This window comes from Anolis sagrei, chromosome 5 (genome assembly GCF_037176765.1).
Source record: "Anolis sagrei isolate rAnoSag1 chromosome 5, rAnoSag1.mat, whole genome shotgun sequence".
NCBI lineage: Eukaryota > Metazoa > Chordata > Lepidosauria > Squamata > Dactyloidae > Anolis > Anolis sagrei.
The window spans coordinates 106,941,443-106,964,739 of record NC_090025.1 but is presented as its reverse complement, the minus strand read 5'-3'; the positions used below and the strand labels follow the sequence as shown (position 1 = coordinate 106,964,739).

The 23,297-nt window shown below is 39.6% G+C and overlaps 1 protein-coding gene across 1 annotated transcript in view; it reads left to right on the top strand.

Moving 5' to 3' along the window:
- Positions 1–980: 980 nt before the first annotated feature.
- WDR1 (WD repeat domain 1) overlaps positions 981–23,297 on the top strand; it is a 36,014-nt gene continuing 13,697 nt past the window's right edge. The window contains exons 1-8 of the mRNA XM_067468960.1: positions 981–1,272; positions 1,838–1,959; positions 13,916–14,006; positions 15,543–15,690; positions 17,111–17,291; positions 20,348–20,425; positions 21,996–22,076; positions 22,646–22,879. Of these exons, the coding sequence (XP_067325061.1) occupies positions 1,257–1,272; positions 1,838–1,959; positions 13,916–14,006; positions 15,543–15,690; positions 17,111–17,291; positions 20,348–20,425; positions 21,996–22,076; positions 22,646–22,879 (951 nt within the window). The 5' untranslated portion in view covers positions 981–1,256. The remainder of the gene's footprint in view (positions 1,273–1,837; positions 1,960–13,915; positions 14,007–15,542; positions 15,691–17,110; positions 17,292–20,347; positions 20,426–21,995; positions 22,077–22,645; positions 22,880–23,297) is intronic.

Here is a 23,297-nt window from a genome sequence, read left to right as displayed (position 1 = left end):
GTCAGTGCAACCGGTCGATTATATTACATTTCTAACATATCAAAGCAAACAAACAGACAAAATACAAAACGTGTGAGTTTGGTAGTTGATTAAATGTCCCTTGACCAGTATCTGGCCACTTGGAGTGCTTCTGGTGTTGCTGCAAGAAGGTCCTCCATTGTGCATGTGGCAGGGCTCAGGGTGCACTGCAGCAGGTGGTCTGTGGTTTGCTCTTCTCCACACTCGCATGTCGAGGATTCCACTTTGTAGCCCCATTTCTTAAGGTTGGCTCTGCATCTTGTGGTGCCAGAGCACAGTCTGCTCAGCGCCTTCCAAGTCGCCCAGTCCTCTGTGTGCCCAGGGGGGACTATCTCATTTGGTCAGCCATTGGTTGAGGTTCTGGGTTTGAGCCTGCCACTTTTGGACTCCCGCTTGCTGAGGTGTTCCAGCGAGTGTCTCTGTAGATCTTACAAAAATATTTCTAGATTTAAGTCGTTGGCATGCTGGCTGATATCCAAACAGGGGATGAGCTGGAGATGTCTCTGCCTTGGTCCTTTCACTACTGGCTGCTACTTCCTGGTGGATGTCAGGTGTTGCAATACTGGCTAAGCAGTGTAATTTCTCCAGTGGTGTAGGGCGCAGGCACCCTGTGATAATGCAGCATGTCTCATTAAGAGCCACATCCACTGTTTTAGTGTGATGAGATGTGTTCCACATTGGGCATGCATACTCAGCATTAGAAGGAACTCCTTGACATATGTACAGCAAAGCGTAATCCATCCCCTCCTTTGATTTCTACGGGAAGCAGTTTCCCCGCTTTGAACCCGGAAAATGAGGCGCGGTGTAGTTTCTTAAATTTCTTACTTCTAGGGGCCAGTCAGGCTATGCGGGGGCGGGGCTTCCCAGGGTTGCCTCTGCCGCCGCCCTGCTGTCCACCCTGGGGGGCGGGGCCTGAGGGCTGCGGTCTTGGCGGCATTTCCGGGAGGGGCGGGCCTTCGACGCGGCAGCAGCCAAAGGGGACTGGGCGCTCGGCTGGAAGCCGCTCCTTCTCGGCGCGCGGCTCGAGCAGAGTTGACTATATATGGTCAAAGCCAGGGGGAGACAGAGAGAGAGACAGAGAGAGGGAGGAGGGGGGAAATAGGGAAGAGCTGTGCGCGCGGAGCTTCCTGGTTGCCTGAAGCAGCTCGCGAGCCCCAGGACTTGGGCGGCCGGTGGGCGCGTGCGTGCATTGCCTTCTCTTTTCCCTCCGCGTTTGTCGCAGCAGCAGCAGCGAGAAGATGCCTCACGAGCTGAGTAAGTGCCTCGCGCGCCCGCCTTGGCTGCACTGCAGCTGCTTCCATGACAGGGAGAGGCGGAAATGAAAAGAGGGAGGGAGGGAGAAGGAAGAGAGGCGCCTCGCCCCGTCGCCGCAGTGATGCCAGCGAGGCTCTACCTTCCTGGCATTAGTGCCCGCGTCCAGGGGGATTATGTGCTCGAGCCTTTCATGGAGGGGAGGGTGAAGAGGAAGGAAAGGAGCCATTTCGTTTGCGTCCCGCCCTGAAGGAGAAGGGGAAAAAGATGGAACCTCTTTGGAAAAGCGAGATTGCAGCTCGCTCCTTCCTTCTTTCCCCCCTTCTTCTGGCATTAATTGCCATTCAGCAAATTAGGGCGAGGGCAGGGAAAGGTGGCCATGATGATCCACAGGAATTCCTCCTGCCCTCCCTCAGGGAAGCCAGAAGGGAGATCAGCCCCCCTCCCCTTTCCAGGGTGATTTCCAGCAACAAGTTATTATTATGTAGCCACAGTTGGGCTGCTGCTGCTATTGCCTGTAATGCCTTGCTAACCTCTCCCTCCCTCTCTGTTTTCGTTTGATTTCCAGAAAAAGTGTTTGCCAGCCTGCCTCAGGTGGAAAGAGGCGTTGCCAAAGTCCTTGGGGGAGACCCAAAGGGCAAGAACTTTCTCTACACCAATGGGAAATGTGTCATCATTCGAAACATTGATGTAATGTATCCTCTCCCCTTTACTCCTTTTTTTTCTTTCTCTTAGAGCCCTTCCACACATGCATATAACCCAGAATATCAGGACACAAAATCCCACAATATCTGCTTTGAACTGGGTTTTCTGAGGGCTCTTCCAGACAGCCCTATATCCCAGAATATCAAGGCAGGAAATCCCACAATATCTGCTTTGAACTGGGATGTCTGAGTCCACACTCAGATAAATGTGGGATTTTCTGCCTTGATATTCTGGGATATAGGGCTGTCTGGAAGGGCCCTCTCATAGAGCCCTTCTACACAGTCCTATAACCCAGAATATCAAGGCAAAAAATCCCACAATTTATTTATTTATTTACATCACTTATATCCCGCCCATATCAGCCCGCAGGCAACTCAGGGCGGTCTACATATCGGCACAATTCGATGCCATCAATACAATACAAAAGCAAAAACAATTAAGTGCATTTAGACAAAAAAGACAGTGCAATAACAATTTTAAAAGAGCTATATCCTCTCAATCCAATCCTCATCCGTTTCATCGTCTTGGCCGTTCCTGGGTCATTCATCTCAAGCTTGACTATTCCGGGGTTCCGAATGCCTGCTCGAAAGTTCAGGAGGGAGGGGTCTGATCTAATATCCCTAGGCAGGGAGTTCCACAGCCGAGGGGCCACCACAGAGAAGGCCCTGTCTCTCGTCCCCACCAAGCGTGCTTGCAAAGCAGACAGGATCGAGAGCAGGGCCTCTTCAGATGATCTTAACTTCCTGGAGGGTTCGTAGGAAGAGATGCGTTCGGATAGGTAGGCTGGGCCAGAACCGTTTAGGGCTTTATAGGCTAAAGCCACAATAATAATAATAATAATAATAATAATAATAATAAGCTACTCTGGGACTTCAGAATTCAGACAGACAGAGTTTTGGAGCACAATGCTCCTGACCTCACAATCGTGTTAAAAAAAACAAAGTATGAATTGTCGATGTTGTAATCCCATGCGACAGCAGGATTGAAGAGAAACAACTGGAAAAGCTGACACGATATGAGGATTTAAAAATCGAACTACAAAGACTCTGGCACAAGCCAGTCAAGGTGGTCCCAGTGGTGATCGGCACACTGGGTGCAGTGCCTAAAGACCTTGGCCTGCACTTAAACACAATCGGCACTGATAAAATTACCATCTGCCAGCTGCAAAAGGCCACCCTACTGGGATCTGCACGTATTATTTGCTGATACATCACACAGTCCTAGACACTTGGGAAGTGTCTAACGTGTGATCCACTACAACAGCCAGCAGAGTGTCTGCTGTGGACTCATCTTGTTGTGTTTCAAATAATAATAATAACTTTATTTTTGTACCCCACTTCCATCTCCCTGAAGGGACTCAGGGCGGCTTACATGGGGCCATGCTCGATCAACACAGTTAAAAGCAAAACACAATAAAATAGAATACGAAATACTACAACAACATTATAACGATATAATAACACAAAACAATATATAAAAACAGGCATCAAAACCAACAATCACAATGTAGTTCATTTCTCATAACGAGTGGGCAGACTGGTCCAATATCTGCTTTGAACTGGGGGCCCTTCCACCTCTGAATAAAAATGTACATTATTTGCTTTGAACTGGAATATATGGCAGTAGGGACTCAGATAACCCAGTTTAAAGCAGATATTGTGGAATTTTCTGCCTTGATTTTCTCGGTTATATGATTGTGTGGAAGGGCCCTAGGTTATCTGAGTCTAGACTGCCATATATTCCAGTTCAAAGCAGATAATGTGGGATTTTATTCAGATGTATGGATGGAAGAGACCTTAGTGATTGGTGTGTTTGTGTGTGCGCGCGCTGGGATAGTTTCCTAATCTCTGTCAAGAATCCCAAGGTCAGAATGGTCTGTCACGGATTCAGGAAGAAGGGAAGGAGAGAGTGACTCACAGGAGCTGAGAATAACCAACCCCGGCTTGCATCTAGGAAGGACCTCTCTGCAAGCTAAAATGGTGATGAGTTGTACATGCATTGAAATAAATATCAGTGACATACAACAAGTGGCTCGGTGGATGGAAAGTGGGAGGCACTGTGGGTCCTGTGTTATTTTACAACTCCCTATGGGTGGCGACCAATACCACAATACTAAGGGCCCTTCCACACAGTCATATATCCCAGAATATCAAGGTGGAAAATCCAAGAATATTTGCTTTGATTTGGGTTATTTGTGTCCACTCTGCCATATATTCCAGTTCAAAGCAGATAATGTGCGATTTTATACAGCTGTATGGGAGGGGCCTAAAGAAGTGAAAGTGTATACACTATAGAAGGAATGCAGTTTGACACCACTTTGACTGCCATGGCTCAAGGCTGTGGAATTATTGGATTTGTAGTTCAGTGAGGCAAAGAAGACCAAATACCTTGTAAAACTACATCTTCCAGGATTCCATAGCCTTGAGCCACAGAAGTTACTTTTAATTCTATAAGTAGCAGAACTGGAACCAAATATCTCTTCCATTACTGGGGATATGTATATGTGGTGTCAGTCTGGTGGAGAACTCTTTTCATATCTATACCCCATCTACATTGCCATATAAAATCCAGATTAAATGCTTTAAACTATTATATGACAGTGGTGACTCATTTAATCCAGTTCAAAGGAGTTAATGTGGATTATCTGCTTTGATAATCTGAATTATATGGCAGTGTAAAAGAGACCCTGGATTACAATTACAAATTGTTGTGGATCTTTTTGCTTCGGAGTTTATGCATGTTTTTTGTTGTATTTTTAGCTTGTAATACATTTTAAACAAAAAAAAGTTGCAAATGTCTCATTCCCTCCCCCCCCCCCCTTTTTTTAATATGACATTATTTAGAGTGTAATTTCAAAAGGCTACCGTTCCTTATAGTATCTCAGGGCAGAGGAGCACAGTCAGCAGTTCTGAGGGCTAAAGTCATGGTCAGCAGCAAGGGAATACATGAAAGTATTTTAATAATGATGATACTTAACACCAACCATATTTTTTTCTCAGTGAATCAATCTACACAGTATACCTCTGTTAGTGCTGTTTATGTTTCTAGGTACACAGACCTTCAACGTGGTGAAACTTTATAATGTTGGAAATTACCCATGGGAAATTTTTCCTTGCAGAACTGAAAACCATATGTTGACAAATTTCTTGCACACACAGTATTAGTACATAGAAATTGTTATAAGAAGACACCTATGTTAGATAGAAGTAGATATGATTGTTACTAGGCTTGCCAGAGAAACCAGACATATTTTGTAAAAATGTTAGATATGATCTTCCCAAACCATGAGATGGAATCAGTCTTCCACAAATTTGTTGTGGTGTGCCTTCCCTACTCATCCAAGTTCAATCCGTCTTCTGTATGAAGTTGCAAGACAAAAAGCTGGGAAACTGTTCTTTGAGTTGTGTTTTTATCAGAAATGGTCTGAATGCCCTCAAAATTCAAAATGATACTTAATACCTATGCTCCCATGAAGAGGAGGAGGGGCAGATTGTGATGATCACAAATCTTGACTGGCCAGGAGGACAATTGCACAAGAATACACATAAAAAACAGTATTAGTGGTCAGTTAGACTGCAACCTTTTGTGGAATGGTTGGACTGGAAAATGAGGCCTGTTTTGTAGTAATATCAGTGTCTGCATATGTCTTCCATCAATATATTATGAGCTATAGATCAGTGGGCAGTACTCAAAGGTAAAAAAGGGGGGGATTGGTGTCTTTACTGTAGTTCACGATAGTATGATAATTATGATACAGGTGTAATTTGCATATATCTGCAGATGTATGCAGGGATAGCAAACATTTTAACTATTCAGACATAGGGTCACACAGCCATGTGACCCAGAATATCATAACGGAATTTTCCACAATATCTGCTCTAAACTGGGTTATCCAAGTCTACACTGCCATATATTCCAGTTCAAATCAGAGAATGTGGGATTTTATTCAGCTGTGTGGAAGGGCCCTAAGGAGTTCTCCATTTTCAGGCTGCAGTTGCCAAGCCAGAATACTTTTCTTAGACCAACCAATCCATAATATTTTGCCTTAGATGTTGGTGTTGAAAGACAGCCCCAAAAGTAATATTAAAACTATAGTTTTGTAGAATTGAGTTTATAAACTAGAAGGCCAAATCGTGTGTAGTAAGTACATAAACTTAAAGTGTTCATATCAGTTTGCTGACAGCTATTGAGAATACTGTTGAGATCAAAGCTGCATTTTTTTTATAAAATCGCATTTGAATTCCATCCCTCTTCCACCAAAGCCAGGGCAGCACCACGTGATTTGCTGTATCACGCTTGTTTTCATTCATTGTATGCCAAGTCTGTAATGAAAGCAGTTGTGTGTATGAACTTAGAGTATCTTGGCTATGGTATTTGGTTATAAAACAAAATCAGTCTTGTAGGATCTTGAAGACTAACAGCTATTATGGAACAAGCTTTTGAAAACTGGATTTTTTGAAATGCATGAAGTATTATCCTTAAACAGAATACACACTCATAGGAGCAAAGAAGAAGAAAATGGCCCATTCTCAATGGAATGCATAATAGTAAAACACTGCAATTCAACTGAAGCTTTAATATATTCAAAATAATCATAATGACTGCTTGCAACACTAATAATTGGTATAGTGTGATAGATAGGAAACAAGTACTTTAATTCATGTCCTAGTGAAGACTATTCAAGAAGATCTAAATCAGCAGTTTTATGTTGAAGACACTTTAAAATCCCTTTATTTCAGAATGGCATCTTCCAGGTTGGAAGTAGTATTCTGTGAGACTGAAGGGTCTCCTGGTGGTATTTGAATATTATGATTCTGGAGACATTTTCAATACAACGCAGTGATCAATACCTCATTCTCACTATGGTGTGAGCTTTCTGGCTGGTTAGCTTTAATAATAATGATAATTTTATGTCTTACCTGCCTCTACTTGTGGCAAACTTCTGCATGACATAAGATGTACCATCCAATTATTCTACTTCTAGGTTTTTATAACCAAAAAAAGTGTTATATATAAACACCACATAGGAACAAACTATAAAAATATGTATAGGTTGTGCTATCTTTTTTTCAGCACTTAAAGGACTTTACCCCCTATCATGAATAATACACCTCTTCTTAAAAGGCAAACAGTTTGAAGATTGTAGCCTTTCAGTGTTTAATTTTAATCTGGGTGTGCCAGTTTGATTTAAATAGGCGATGAGGCAGTTTCTTAATCATACACCATGCTTGTAAATTACATTTATGTGGAAAGGGATGCAGTTTAACATAGCAGAATTTGAATATTTCTGTTAGCATAGTCTCTAATAATGCAGTTCTTTTTGAAAAGGTTTTTTAATGGCCACCCAAGGCTCCATTTCCTCTTTGTGAGGTCTGGCTTAGGCGGCTGGAGAAACACAGACTTCTTTTTTTAGTTTGATTGAGGTATACTTGTAATGATCAGTAAGAAAGCGTGGTATGATCCTGCAAAAAAACATTTTGAAATATGTTTTTTAAAAAGCCAGCCATTTGCTAAAATGTCATATAAGATGTAAATTATTGAAGAAGTCTTGGGATCAGTCAAAATGTGATAGGTTATAAATTGATATAAAATAATTTACCAGTTCATATAGGTCAGTTGTTGCCAACCTTTTTTTTGACCCGGGAACACTTTGACCAGACACCACTCTCCAACAGTAGTATCAAGAGGGTTGCGAATCGGTTTTTGGTCAACTTTAGATCCGGTTTGGTTATTTGGGGTTCTGATTCAGAAAATTGCATTGGATAGACAACATCAGCTCTAGTTTCTCATACAGGACATATACCATCCAGGTGTTGCCAACTGCTCGCCACAGAAAACCATATTTAGTAAGCCTTGGCACTGTAAAAAGGTTTTGCAAGACCAGTCACTCTCATTTCAGTGGTGTAGTAATGGTGAGGCCACAGATCGTATTTTAGTTCTTGTGAACCACTGGTGGTCCATAGACCACATGTTGGGACCCACTGATATAGGTAGACCTTTAATCTTTGTCTATTGTTTCAGGCGTCTTTTCCTGTTGTGTTCATAACAAGCAATTTGGAATATAAGATCCATTGCATGAAAACTCTTAAATTATTCTAGAAAACACCAAGAAGGTATCGGTTAAGACTGGGCTATTCAAGTGCATTAATATTTTACTTTGGTGACTCCCTCTTCAAGCAGAATGTGAGAGAGTAAGTTACAGACTGTCACAAGTATATTGTATTTCAGTGTTGAAAAGGACCTCTTTGTGAATTAGAGCACTACATAGCTGAATGTGCATTTACGTTTTAGTTGATTACACTTTTTCCATCCGTAAAAAAAATGGGTTTTTTTTTCTTTCAGAGCATTCTTTGCATTTGTTCTAGTTTCAGTGACTTCAAAAAGTGAGTTTTTCTTGTTTGTGTTTGCTCAAAGACGATATTGAAAGGACCGTAGCTGTAATTTCTAGCTCTAGGCTTTTGGATAACAGTTGACTCAAACAACAGAGAAGGAACTCAACTTTCCAGTATGTCTTGACATTATCATCTATATCTACTAAAACTCAAATGAAAGATCCATTGGATGGTGACACCTACCCCACAAGGGTTGTGCACATGGGTACTAAAAGAAGCAGCCATTTGCCACGTGAAACAGAAAAAGGCAAAGTGAAATAATGTAGAGCCTAGTTCAGTTTCATCTAAATATAAGGATCAAGAGGAAGCCACAGTATTGTGATATGATACATTTTACCCCTCCCTTGTATACACAAGAATAGTAAAAGTTTCAACCATCTTTAAAAGAAATCACAGTCTGTTGCCATATCTAAATTTGACATTGTGGCTTGCTATTTCGTATCAATCAGGATTTAAACCATACTATTATTTGCTTTTATTTGAACCCATATTGCAAACAAATAGTAATTGGGAGCCTTAAAACATTTCCCCCCTTTGCTCATTCTCATCATCACATTTAGTGGATTTCTACTGACACAGCTGACTGACTCGGGTTTGGATTGTGTTTTAAAAGCATATACTACTGACTGCATTTGGAATGCATGAGCTTCAAGCTTATTTACATATGTTTCTCTTGGGACTTCCTGCCATGTCCTTCTAGTATCAATTAGCCCAAAAACCTTCAGAGTTCTTGACCTAATCAAATGCTGAAGGCAGGACATTGCTGCAACAAGTTTATTTGATCACGTCACCTTGCTGTGTGGAAAGTGCCACATTGAATTGAGGTGCAGTTTCGTTTTTATAACAAACACCTTAGTGCATGCACACCCAAGCTTTTTCCCCTGAAGTTTACCTCATCTTTTTCCCTTTTGTTCTCTTCTGGTACCTCTCTTATCAGTGTTGTCTCAGTAGTCATATTTCTTCTTGCTCCTGCCTATTATTAATTTGAACTTTTCCCTAGGCTTGAACTCTCCCCTTCTTTTGGTTTCTCACTCCCTTCTGCTCCACAGTGCATTCAAGACTTGGCCTGAACTTTATTTTGGCTATAAATTATCTGTTTTTCCTAGCTCTATCCCCTTCACTAAACTACTTTGTGTGAATGAGCCACAACTTCATGTTTGTGTACCTTCATCTATTCTGGAACAGGCATGAGGGGACTGGAAAGTTGCTATCAATTTAATCTAAAAATAGGCTTTATGACTTAATCCAGCCAAATAGTGTTCAGTCTTAACTGGTTAAAATCTTTTTTTCATATACTGTTGTTAAAATTAAGAAAGTGAATACAAGCTTACATTTCCTTAGGGCTATGCTGGGGGAGGTATTGCATTATGGGTAGAGAAAGTATGAAGAAGGATCTTTACAGCCTCCAGCCTGACTATGGGTACCCAAAAGAGAGCAGTACTGCTTAATGTTTCACTTTTCTCTCTGTTGTTGGTTTCGTTTTTTGCTGAAACTCATGTCCAATGTTTTCATGGCCCTTTAGTGAGCATCTGTTCCTTTTCACATCCCCCCCCCCCCATATTTTTAGGCCCTGATAATATTTCCCTGTATCCATGCATCCCTTGAACATCAAGTGCTTTCTTTTACTGTCAATGATGCTTATAGCCCAAGTGGCCAAAAGTCCCAGAAACTGCACAATATGTTTGCGTCTTGGGAAACATGTCACAGACTACAAAATGCATGAGCATTTGAGCCATAAACATACATGAACAACAGAGGGGCCGTGCATGCTCTGTGAAAAAGTGAGATACAAATTATCTTATATTGTTGAATGATAGTGTTGCTACTGGCCATACAAACAAAACAAGAATGTTGTAGGAAAAAGTGACAAGAAATAAATATTTTCCATCAGCTGGAAAAAAAATAGAAAACTGACAATTCACAATATGGTGTAACATAAACTAATATATTCAACTCCAGTTGCAGGGAAAGTGCCCAATAGAGTTTGACAGTAACTGGAGAACGCTATCATTTATGGTTCTCGGCCCATTGAAAATGGATGAACGTGATTTAAAAAACCAGAATCCTTTTGATTGCCGAAAACCAAAAGGCATGTTTGGAGAACTTGGAGGGTAAAGGTTGCTAATTTTCCTGACTGCACAAAGGAAGCAGGGTGGTACCCAGACAGAGATATGCTTTCTCCACAGCTATTAACTGGCTGTACTGCATGGTTTCTGTTGTCCACCACAAGAAAGGAGCAGCCTTTGTCTTCCATACATTTACTGATGGAGCTTTTCAGTGTTATATCCTTGTATCCATTCATAAGGACTTGGAATAACATTTCCCATTATCTTTTAGCATCCAAACCCCAAGAACTCAGTTTTAAAGTCTATGAATATATATAATTATCAGAAAATTAACTTAAAACAAATTTATAGGATAATATCCAACCAAGAGAGAGCCATCCTAGGGGAGGTCCATGAAGCAATGAAGCTTTTTCAGTAACAGAGTTCCCAAGTTTAGAGAACCTGCCAGATTCTTGCTAAATAGATGATGAAGGAGCCAGAAGATATGAAACCAGTTTTTCCTTTAGATAATCATACTTTTAAATGTTGTTATGGTTGTCATGTGCCTTCAGATTGTTTCTGACTTGTGATGGCCCTAAGGTAAGCCTATCATGGGATTTTCTTGGCAAGGTGTAGGCCCTTCTGAAACTGAGAGAGCGTTATTTGCCCAGTAGGTTCCCGTGGCTGAGTGGGGATTTGTACCTGCTCTCTTTAGTCAAGCTCTCAGAACAGTATACTACACTAGTTCTTACCACTTTCAAACATATAGAGGAATTAAATATGGAATCTACGTCAACATCCAATTGAGGTACAATATATGGGATGCTCCTGTGTTCTGGATTTACTTTCTCACTTGAATGAGATGGAGAAACTGAGCTTCACTTAGCAGGCCCCAAGATATACATGGAAATGTCACCGACAAGATGCTGGCCCTGTGTAATGCAGGTAGTGATCATTTGAATTAATTTTATTGTGACTGCCAGAGACCAGGAGTACAAAGCATTGAAACATTAAAATCAGAGGGGTTTTTTTTTTAAAAAAAAATCAACATTAATATCAATGATTCAAAATATTAAAAGCAGAAGTCATCAGGATTGCCTCTTATAAAGTCTGCAGATCTAGATACTAAGATGGGTAGGTTAAAATATTTTGTCAGCGATCATTTAGAAACTGCTATTGTGATTTTGACCCTATGTGATTCATTGCATTCACTCAGCAGGAAAGAGGTGTTAAGACACTCATGCCCAGAGGTCTGAATGAGAAGATGTTTTAGTTAGAGGTTTTATCATTTGGTACTTGTTGGTACCCAGGGATGCTGGGGTTAGGGATGTGGTAAGGATAAACATTAGAAATATTCTTTGTTTGGTTTTGGATTTTATGAATACTCCTGTTAGAACAGTGGTTCTCAATGTGTGGGTCCCCAGATGTTTTGAGCTTCAACTCCCAGAAATTTTAACAGCTGGTAAACTGGCTGGGATTTCTGGGAGTTGTAGACCAAAACATCTGGGGACCCGCAGGTTGAGAACCACTGCATTAGGAAATGCATAAGAATGTGGGTAAACTACAGTCCCCATCATCTTCTGTAATTGCCCCATCAGTATTTAAAGTGGATCATTGGAAAGGGGGGGGGGGGGGGTAACAGTGTGCCAAGTTTGGTCCAGATCCATCACCGGTGAGGTTCACAATGCTCTCTGGATGTGGGGAGACTGCAACTTCCATCATGCTGGACCAATCACACTCAAACCCTACAATAATTTTCTGTTGGTCATGGGTAGTCCAGATCAGTCGCTAGTGAGAGTCATAGGGCTCTCTGGATGTGAGAGCCATCTAGGAAATCGGCCACAAACATAGGTACATACATACAAACATCTTTTCACTTTCGTTATATAGATATAGAATATAGATATAGATAGATAAGATAATATTTCAGCTGCAGTTCTGAAAATGGTGGCTCTCTTTCTGAGCCTGGTAGGGAGTCTATAGATATAATGTTCATCCCAGTGTTTCCAAGGGAAGAGTTTTCCTGATCTTTTCAGGCCCTAGCTGCTTTAATCCCTCATCTAAGAGAACAAATACTGGATATCTTGCTTATCCAGCAAGAATTCAGAGGCAGGTTGGCAGGGGAGAGGAGTTGCTATGTGTGGGTGTTGAAAGAAACTCAGTACTATACTGCTGATTCATTGAGCCCCTGAGTCAGTTCTATATATTTAAAGCAAGGAATGTGCATGTTTTGTAATTATTTCATGTTGGTTGCTGTAGAAATGGAAGTTTCTGTGAAATCCAAGATGCAATTCTGTGAATTCATTAAACCCCTGTCAGATTTTTTAAAAAATTATTTAGCAAATGGTGAAAAGTTGTGCAAATATTCAGCCCAATACATGTTCCTGTGTGCATTATATTTATGCAGCTTCCACACAGCTGTATAAAATTTACATATGGCAGTGTGGACGCAGATAACCCACTTCAAAGCAGATATTGTGAATTCTCTGCCTTGAAATTCTAGGTAATATGGCTGTGTAGAAGGGCTTTGGGTTGCATGCATATAAAGTGTGTTTCAGACTAGATGGCAGATATGGAGTGGAAGAACCATGCAAGCGCTCAAGTAGCCACATGCTCCCCTCAGTTTTGATGGTATACTGGAACTGCTTGGACTCCATATGCATTTGGAATGTTTATATATTTGTATTTGGTGCAGTTGGAATGTATGCATTTTGGTCTCATAGACTGTATATGCAGATAAGCCAGTGTGTTGATCAAGAAAATGAGGTATGTGGAATTTGGTTGCAAAAGCAGGGTGGATGAGCAAACACAGCAATTCACTCAAGGCTTGAGTTCCTCTTTTAGGAGGGAAGTCATTTTTCCCCCCATCAGACTCAGGAAGTCAAACTCAATGATCCTAATATTGTAACGGCTTCATTCTCTTCATTTTTTCCTCTTAGTTAAGAAAGTGAATTGTGGCCATCATATTGTTTCAGATACATACAGATGAAACCATCGTCCCTGATCTGGCAGTCCAATGTTTAATTTCTATATGTCCTGATCATTTAAGATTTGTAAGAGAAATATTGCCATGATAATTTTGATAGATCTGGAGGTATCGTTGATCACCAAATGTTGGAGATATGGTTAAAATACTTGAGCATCTATCCTGGGATTCAATCATTTGACTTCTGCTTGGCAGGGAGCATCCAAACGTTTGTAGATAACTATCAGCTATTATAATTTAAACACAAAAAACAGTGATATAAATAAATAAACAAACAAACAAACAAAGCACATAACATACAAAAAGAGTGACATACATAGTAGACAACACATTCCCTCCATCATCACCACCACCACCCATCCATGTAACTATCAGTTTTTTAGATTCTTCTCTGTGGTTGCCCCAAAATCCTTGGTTTTTTTTCTTCTTCTTTCCTTGAGAGTATCTGATGGTATAGTGTGTTGTGGAGAAAGGCCTATTTGAAAAGCTGTCTTTTGAAATTATACTTTTTGTCATAGAATCCGGCCATTGCTGATATCTACACTGAACATGCCCATCAAGTTGTGGTTGCCAAGTATGCTCCCAGTGGCTTCTACATTGCATCTGGAGGTACAGTATAATAGCAATATGTATGCATCATAATATAGAAATTACCTGTTTTACCAAAAGCAAAGTCAACTTGTAATCTGACTGAAATCTTGTGCTACTGTCCACACAAGCCCTTAATTTCAGTGGGATTTTGTCCCCTTTTTGTTATATGTGGTCAAAACATTGTTTAATTTGGCTCCCATTAAATATCTTAATGGTGTATAATGGATTGAGGTGTGAATCAAACATCCCTGGTTTGAATCTTCTGAAAGTGAAAAAGGCTACTTTCTCAAGTGTCCCCCATTGAATTTAAAGTGTAAAGATAATTTGCCTTATGGGAGATTGACAATGAATCCCAAGTGCTATGGTCTATTTCAGAGAATGGTATTACTAAAACCACACTGAAATATCAGTTGCCACAGAAGCCCCTGTTAAATGTGGATCTGTTAAATTACATACTGACCTATGGATCACCATAGGTCAGTATGTAATTTGAAGGCTAGCGTACATGAAATAATAGCATTTGAAAAGGATACTTAAATGCCAAATAATAGTGTTATTCAGACTGACTGTGTACCGTGTTTCCAAATTGAATGTGGCTATTTTGGGGCCATTGTTCAAGTTACTTTGCAAAAGTCTAGTGTTTTTCCATTTTCTGAAAGGTTTAAAAACACACACTCTTTTGTAAATATAACTGGAATCTTGGTCTGTATTTCATTTTTCCAGGAATGCAGTACTTTTTACCCATTCTGCATCAGTGGTGTCTTTTATATAGCAGAGTTCACTTTGCATTAAAAAATTATGTGAGTTCTATAAATTATGCAGATTAGGCAGCTGATCTAACTCCTGCAGTTAGAAATACTGCTCACTTACCAAATGTTCCCAACACAAATTTCAATCTTGTTTTTGTCCTCAGTAAAGGATTAGAAGCATGCTTTTAGATAACAGAGGAGAATTTCCATATCTCTGCTTATGGTTGGATCGATAGCTAATGTTCACATAGTTGAGAGTTTCAATTTGCCACTTGTTCTGGGGACCTGCAGAGCAGACAAAGCACTGGGGGACTGCTTTTTTAGATCTTGAATGAACAAAAAGCATAGTTTGAATTATCTCAGTGTATAATAGCTTCCTAGACTATAATGGTGCACCTTGATCCTGCCCAAACTGTAGTGCCATGATAGGGCTAAAATATGCAAATAAAATAACTATGTGAGCAGCTGTTTATCTAGCTGTCTATTGTATTTATTTAATTTGTATCTCACCTTTCTCCCAAAATGGGGTTCAAGGCAGCATTAGCATATATCTTACTAAAACATTCAAAAATCAAAATCAACAATTGTGTGATCCAACATTCTGAGAAATTTTATTCCAAAACTTTATGACTATTAAACCAGTCATGGTAGCCACAGTTTGCATGAAATTCTGGTTTTCTTAATGTAAAAAATCCAACTGTTATAGAACTGGCTGACTGAAAATTTGGGTGTAGGATTTGATGTTTATGGAAAAAAAACTTGACTCATTGGAATATAAATTTCATCTGTTGCTGTTCTGTGACAGATGCCTCTGGAAAGCTTAGAATTTGGGATACCACACAACAGGAACATTTGCTGAAGTATGAATACCAGCCGTTTGCAGGAAAAATTAAAGACATTGCATGGACTGAAGACAGCAAGAGGATTGCTGCTGTTGGGGAAGGAAGGGAAATGTAAGTAAGAAGAGAAAATACTATGCAAACTCTTCAAAGTCTTACAGAAAAATGTATTTGTTTCTTGTGTTTGAATTTCCAGATTCAGTGTAAATCATTCTTAATTCGACAGCTGTATGTCTTTTGTGAGTCCCCGGTGATACAATGGGTTAAAGCACTGAGCTACTGAACTTGTTGACCAAAAGGTCGCAGGTTCGAATCCAGGGAGTGGTGTGAGCTCCGGCTGTCAGCCTCAGCTTCTGCCAACCTAGCAGTTTGAAAACATGCAAATGTGAGTAAATCAATAGGTACCTCTCTGGTGAGAAGGTAACGGCACTCCATGCAGTCATGCAAGCCACATGACCTTAGAGGTGTCTACAGACAACGGTGGCTCTTCAGCTTAGAAATGGAGATGAGCATTTCACCCCAGAGTTGGACACAGCTGGACTTAATGTCAGGGGAAAACCTTTACCTTTACCCTAGTTGTCTTTTAACAGCACATATCCCTAGAAACAGCCAGCTCCCCTTCTGAATCACCAAAATCTAATTATAAGAACAACTTGAAATAATGCTGCTTCTGGGAAAGTATATCCTTCTCCTCAAACCATTTTCTACTGGCCTGAGGTTGCTCTTTCTATGGAACTCTTATAGACCAAGAAGGGGACAGGAATGCTTCAAAGGGATCAAATAAAATTGCATGTGTAGTTGATATGTATTTGCTTGTGTATTGCTCCTTAATTTTGGAAGGATATTACTATAATCTTATAATATCAGTGGATATACTCCATAAAATACATCCATATGGATATATTCATTATGATAGTCTTTTCCATTTCAGAAATGAACAAATAGGAAGTTAATGCCCTAAGGTGATCTGAGATATATTTATTTCCAGAAATATTGGCAAAGTATTTTGTTATACTGTTTTTTTTTTTAAATGCAAGGAATAGGTTTCTTTAAATCATTTTGTGATATTAAACACTCTTAAGTACAATGTTTCGGTGATGCTGCAAGTAGTAGTATAACTATACTCTTCTCTTTACTGATACAGATAATGCACAGAGAACTCTTTAAAATAGCAGCATATATAGGGATGGATAAAGCTCTTGCTGATTAACATTACATTCTTCCATGTGCCTTGAAATTAAAGTATCTGTTTCAGGGGTTTTTTAAGGAGCTTTGGATGGCTGATCAGCATTGTATTACGCAGTGTTATTTATTCTTCTCTTGGGTATCTAAAGCAGGTGTCCTATTTCATTATATTATTTGTTTATACATAATGTACAAAGTGCCTGAAAGCAAAGGGAAGCAATGCTTGATGGTGATTAACAGTGCCATTTAATTGTTATTGCCAAGTACATTGAGCATGCTGACCACTTAAGAATTAAGTCACAGGTATAGTTCTTTTTTATTTTGTATCTTTATTGTTTCTCACATGTAGATTTGGAGCAGTTTTTCTGTGGGATACCGGTTCTTCAGTAGGTGAGATCATTGGCCACAACAAAGTGATCAATAGTGTGGACATTAAGCAGACAAGACCTTACCGCTTAGCAACTGGCAGTGACGACAACAGTTCAGCTTTCTCTGAAGGACCACCTTTCAAGTTCAAATTTACAATGAGAGTATGTTGTCTTTCTTTACTATTTGCATTGCAGACTTTAATGTCAGCATCCTGATTCCTGTCCCCATCCCCTGCCTCATTTTTCTTTATGTGCCAAAAACGCAATTCAAAAAATTGGGCTGAGGTAGTATTGTAATTGTAATCTTTACAATTGTAACTGTAGCCATGTTTGGTTACATTATTCCTTCTATATTTCAATTCATGTGACTTCTCCCAGCATCCAGGTGTTAGATATGGACATGTGTGGAAAGGAGAACATGCACATATACATCTCTACTTCAGTAGCTGCCCCAAGACCTAGAACTTTGTATAAGATGGAGTTCAGGTTTCAAGAAAAGGTACATATGTAGAAATTTATAGACATAGACTGCTTCACTTGTATTCATCCACATCTAATGCCTGGACTGGGAGAAGTTGTGTTGCTCTGTTGCTTCTTGATCAAGTAAGCATTTCTTCACACGAGAGAACTGTTTTTACTTGTATCATGTATGATGTCTTAGTATGTTTTTTCAGTTTGTATGTCTAAAATGCCAGCGGAATGTAACTGTTGAGATGAGTGGTAATCTAACACATAAAATGTACACGTGTTCAGTTGGGAGGGAGGTGATGAGTTTAACATTAAAATGCTATTACAAATATTTTTATTCATATGTTGCTGTCATCATACATAATTTATATTTAGTACTGGAATAGAGTTGTCCTTGTGTGACAAGCTATGTGAGATTTGTATGTGAGATCAAAATTTAAAGGTTGACAAAGTGTGGCCTATAGGCTGCATTGGATCCCAAATACTCCTCATTTTTATTATTATACTAACTTGGGTACCTGGCATTGCTCAAATTATTTGAGAAAGTCATTTTTTTTAATTATACAAAATGCATAAGGTTGTGGATTAACTACAACTCACATCATGTCAGGTTAACCCCGAGAAACTTCATTAGTACTTCAAGTTTGTTATGTTGGGCAAGTTTGCTCTAGATGCATCATCGGTGGAGTTCAGTGTGTTCTCTGGCTGTACTCCCAGAGAGTGAGTCAGTCCCCTCCATTAGGTTGGGTTAGTCATGGAGGTTCTGTGTGCCAAGTTTGGTCCATCATTGGTGGAGTTCACAGCTTCTCTGATTGTGAATGAACTACAACTCCCAGAAAGGAAGGTCAGTTCCCCCCAAACCCCTCCAGTAATCAAATTTCAGGATATCAGGTATCTGTGACAAGTTTGCTCCAGATCCATCGGTATTTGGATTCACAATGCTCTTTGAATGTAGGTGAACTACAACTCCCCCAAATCAACGTGAAATTTCCCCAAAGATCTCCAGTATTTTTTGCTAGTCATGGGGGCTCTGTATACCAAGTTTGGTCCAATTCCATCTTTTGTGGAGTTCAGAGTGCTCATCGATTGCAGGTGAACTATAAATCCCAGTACCTAGAACTCCAAAGTGTCCAGGCCAGTTCCCCTCAAACCCACTAGTATTCAAATTTGGGCATATCAGGTATGCATGCCAAGTTTGGCCCAGATCCACTGTTATTAGGTTTCATAGTGCTGTCTGGATGTATGTGAAGTGCAACACCTATAAATCCCTGCAAAGACCTCCACTATTTTTTGTTGGTCATGGGGGTTCTATGTGCCAAGTTAGTCCATCGTTGGTGGAGTTCATAGTGCTCTTATATTGCAGGTGAACTATACATCTCAGTACCTACAACTCGTTTAAATCATGGTGAATTCTATCCAAACCTCTCTAGTATGTTCAATTGCTTATCAATTCCTCTGCTTACTGTGTGCCATAGGAAAGTATAGGAAAGGGTTAAGGGTGGGGTCATGCAAATTCCACACCAATGGAGAGAGTCAGAAACACTGGGATGTCTGTGCTGGAGGAAAACCAGACAATCTAGGATGAAATTGTCCCTAGATGTGGGTGATGGGTAATATGGTGTTTGTGGAGGACATTTGGCAGAGCTCTTGGACATGTTCATGGCACTCATTATAACCTGCAATGTCAGGTTATAATGAGTGCCATTGGTGTCTCGCTGGTGTCTCCTGAGGAGTGGGAGCTACAATTGTTTGTGGATACAGGAGTTTGTCTGTGTAAGTGAACACTCCAGTCACATACACACATACATATTTTCACTTTTATTATGTGTATAGATTTTACAGAGAACATTTCACCATCTGCCCTTTAGAGACTGTGGAGGGCAATTTTGCCAAGAGTTTATCCCCCTGCCAGTGTATTAAGCCAAGGGATTTTCTCTTTGGGAAAAGAATCGTCTTCTGTCTTTAAAACAGGCAGGGAGGCCCCAGAAGTTGGCAAAAGTGTCATTTTGCCAAATTCTTGAAGGTGCATGACAGAGCTTTTTCACTGAAACAGGGAGAAATAAAAATATATGTTCTCTAAAAAATGTGTGGAAAGCAGTGATGGGTCACCGAGTCCAGCCCCTGGACCTAAAGAAATGCACTGTGAACATGTTTTTAAGGTGTTTGCGTGTTTTTAAGAATTTGACATCTTTGCAAACACATAGTGGGATTCTTGGAAAACTTGTTTTAGCCTTTTCGAGAGTAAGTAGTGAGGTTTAAACAGATTTCTGTACATGGTCTCTGTCAAAACAGATCATGAGTGTAGCACCATAAGTGATGGGCATGCGACTGCTTGACTGCTACTTTGTTGTGTACTTCATTCTGCAACATGTTAAATAAGATTTAACACTTTCTAGAAAATGATATATTGTATCAAGTGTTTATATTATTTGTGATGTACAGAATGTTCCTCTTAGACTCCCGCATCTGGATGACTCTAATCTAGGTTCTTTCCTTTTGCCAGCCTGACTTCAGTGTCAGGACTGGCAGAAGGAAAGCAGCTAGATTAGAGAATAGCCCTTCTCTGTGGGAGAGCCTATATTTTAGACTTCTTAGGCTTTTCACACAGGAAAAAAACCAACCCTTTTCATTTTCTTGCCCAATCTTCAATAAAATGAACATAGAGAGCAGGTAAGAAATCAAAATCAGTAAAGGTATTCTTTTAAAGATACATTCCACTGTTTTGTTTTGTTTTTTTTCTTCTTCTGCAGAATCACAGCCGTTTTGTTAACTGTGTGAGGTTTTCTCCTGATGGAAATAGGCTTGCCACTGCCGGTGCAGATGGCCAGGTAAAAATCTGTCATTTCCTACTAGTAACAAAAAAAAAATAGTTTGTGTCTCAATGATAACATTTTCTTTATGGATTGGGGGGCCCTGGAGGTCTTTTATAACAACAGAAATTGATGTCACTTGCTGTTCATTTCCTGTTTCAAATAAAGACTCTCCTGTACCTAAAATTGGAAATGCCCCTGTCTCCCCTAGTGGACATTTAGTATTAACAAAAAAACTGAAAAAGGTTTCCAAAAATGTTGGGTTAGGGCTGCACTTTTTCCATCTCTGACCTATTTATTATTTCCAACATTTCTACCCCGCCCTTCTCAACCCCCAAATGGGGACTCAGGGCAGCTTACAATGGCAGCAATTTGATGCTGACAACAAATAAAATACACTATAACAACATTATGCATAGGATAAAACAATTAAATTAAAATACATTAAAACATTATTATTATTATTATTATTATTATTATTATTATTATTATTCGACATATCGCCAAATCTAGATCTAGTTTAGTAATCAACGACCTAGATCTAATTGTTCTCTGGTGCTTGAAGTATCAGCAGGATGATCTCTGTGTTATATAATATATAATAATAATAAAACTTTATTTATATTCCGCTGTATCTCCCCAAAGGGACTCAGGGCGGATTTCAAACATAAAAGGCAAACATTCAGTGCCCGAATACAACAACAATACATCCATACTGACAAAATGTATACAACCCAACATATAAATATGAATTATAACTTAACTAACTAAAATTAAATAAAAAACACAGCTTGTTATAACAGACATAAGACAAAACATCAAACATCAAATGGAAACAGTAATTTCCCATTTCTTTGGGGCAAATCGATTAATCATTGCTCAAGATATCTATTGAGCTGATGGGGTGAGCAGGGCACGGATATGGATGACAACTATTAGTCAGAGGTATAATGGTAGTATTACCAACTACTATTTCTCCTTCTCGTAAGCCAGTGAGCAAAAGTATGTTTTCAGCTGTTTTTTGAAAGCAGAGAGGGAGGGGGCCATCTTTAACTCCTTAGGAAGGGGGTTATTATTTTTTATTACTTATTTATTACTTCGCTTATATACCGCAATTCTCAGCCTAATGGCGACTCATTTTTTATATGAGATACTGGATGGGCATCATTATCATGTGGCTTCATTAAGGCCCTCTCACATTGGCTGAGTCCTGGCAGTAGTAAGAAGGCACCGGATGATGATCTGAGTCCCAGTGCAAACCATTTTCTTTATTTTGAAGCTCAGGCTGGAGTCTTCACAGTAGGACCAGCTCTGGCTATGGAAAGGTGGCAGTTTCTATTGAAGAAGGAACTGTAAACCCTATATCTTACTGCATTTGAAATCTTTAGATTCTAAAATCCCTCTTTAATGTGTTAGTGTTCTCTGATGTCAAGATTATATCAACATGTTGCCTGAATATCTTGTTTTGATATTTGCAAACTTGACTATATATTTTGGATTGTTAGCCATTTCTTTTCAAATAGTATAATGTTCCAGCATAGTAAAAGCAATTGACTAACTGATTATTGTTTGTTTTGGCTTTGACAAGATTTTTATTTATGATGGCAAAACTGGAGAGAAAGTGACCGCGTTAGGTGGAAATAAAGCACATGAGGGAGGCATTTATGCAGTAAGTATCTGTGGCTCTCTCTTCATCTGTTTTAATTGAATGGTGGTGCAAATAAGTGCTACAATTGATGAAAATGTAAATTCTGGAGTTAGTCCCACTCTGTAAATTGGACTTTAGTATAAGATGAGAGTATATGTGATTTCAGTCACATATACTCTGCGGGGAATCATTTCAGAATTATCAAAATGTAGAATATCTGTAATCTCTTTATCTTGGATTTTATTCAGCATGCTCTGGCTGTACCTTGGCATATTGTACTGGGACAGCCCTAATAACAGTGGCTTTCTGATGACGGCAGATCTCTCATAAGGGCTTCTTTGTTTTTGTTCAGTGAATGCTGTTCCTGGCATTTAAGATGTAGACCATCTTGAAGCGCATTCTACACTGCCATATCGTGCCTTTTGAACTGCATGATATTGTCAGTGTAGACTCAAATAATGCAGGTTGAACTGGATTATATGAGTCTACAGTGCCACATAATCCAGTTCAATCTGTAATGGCAGTGTAGATGGGGCCTCTGATGCATATGTTAAAGCTATAATTTGAAACCACTTGTTCTCTTTTAACAGATCAGTTGGAGTCCAGATGGCAATCGCTTGCTTTCGGCTTCTGGAGACAGAACTGCTAAGATCTGGGATGTTGGTGCCAATAGTGTAGTGACTACGTTTAATATGGGACCAAATGTTCAGGACCAGCAGTTGGGTTGCCTGTGGCAAAATAACAACTTACTGACTCTTTCTCTTTCTGGCTACATCAACTACCTGGATGAGAACAATCCAGATAAACCTCTTCGGGTCATAAAGGTCTGTTGGATCATTAAATGTGCTCTTTCTGATTTCTATATTGGCCGTATTGTCAGGATATTTCTAACAGTGCTGTTTCTGGCTAGAAACAGTAATTTAGTTGTCATGATCCTCATTTGTTAACAAAAGTGTTCAATTGTTAATGTTGTTAGTATAGAGGCAATGCTTTTTGGGTAAGATAAAATGCCAGTTCTTAAATGCTTGTATTGAGGACAAATTTGAGTAAGAAAACATATTGTGGTTTTGGCAGTATATTGCCTCTCCCTATGTATTTTAGGGGGCTTTTAGCTATGGACAATATCTAAAAGATCCTAAGTTAGTTATTTTTCCAACTCCATTGAACTTCTGACACACTTGGTTTGTGCTTCTTGCCCTTCTTGAGACTTAAGCCAGAAATGGAGATTCAGAAAGCACATAT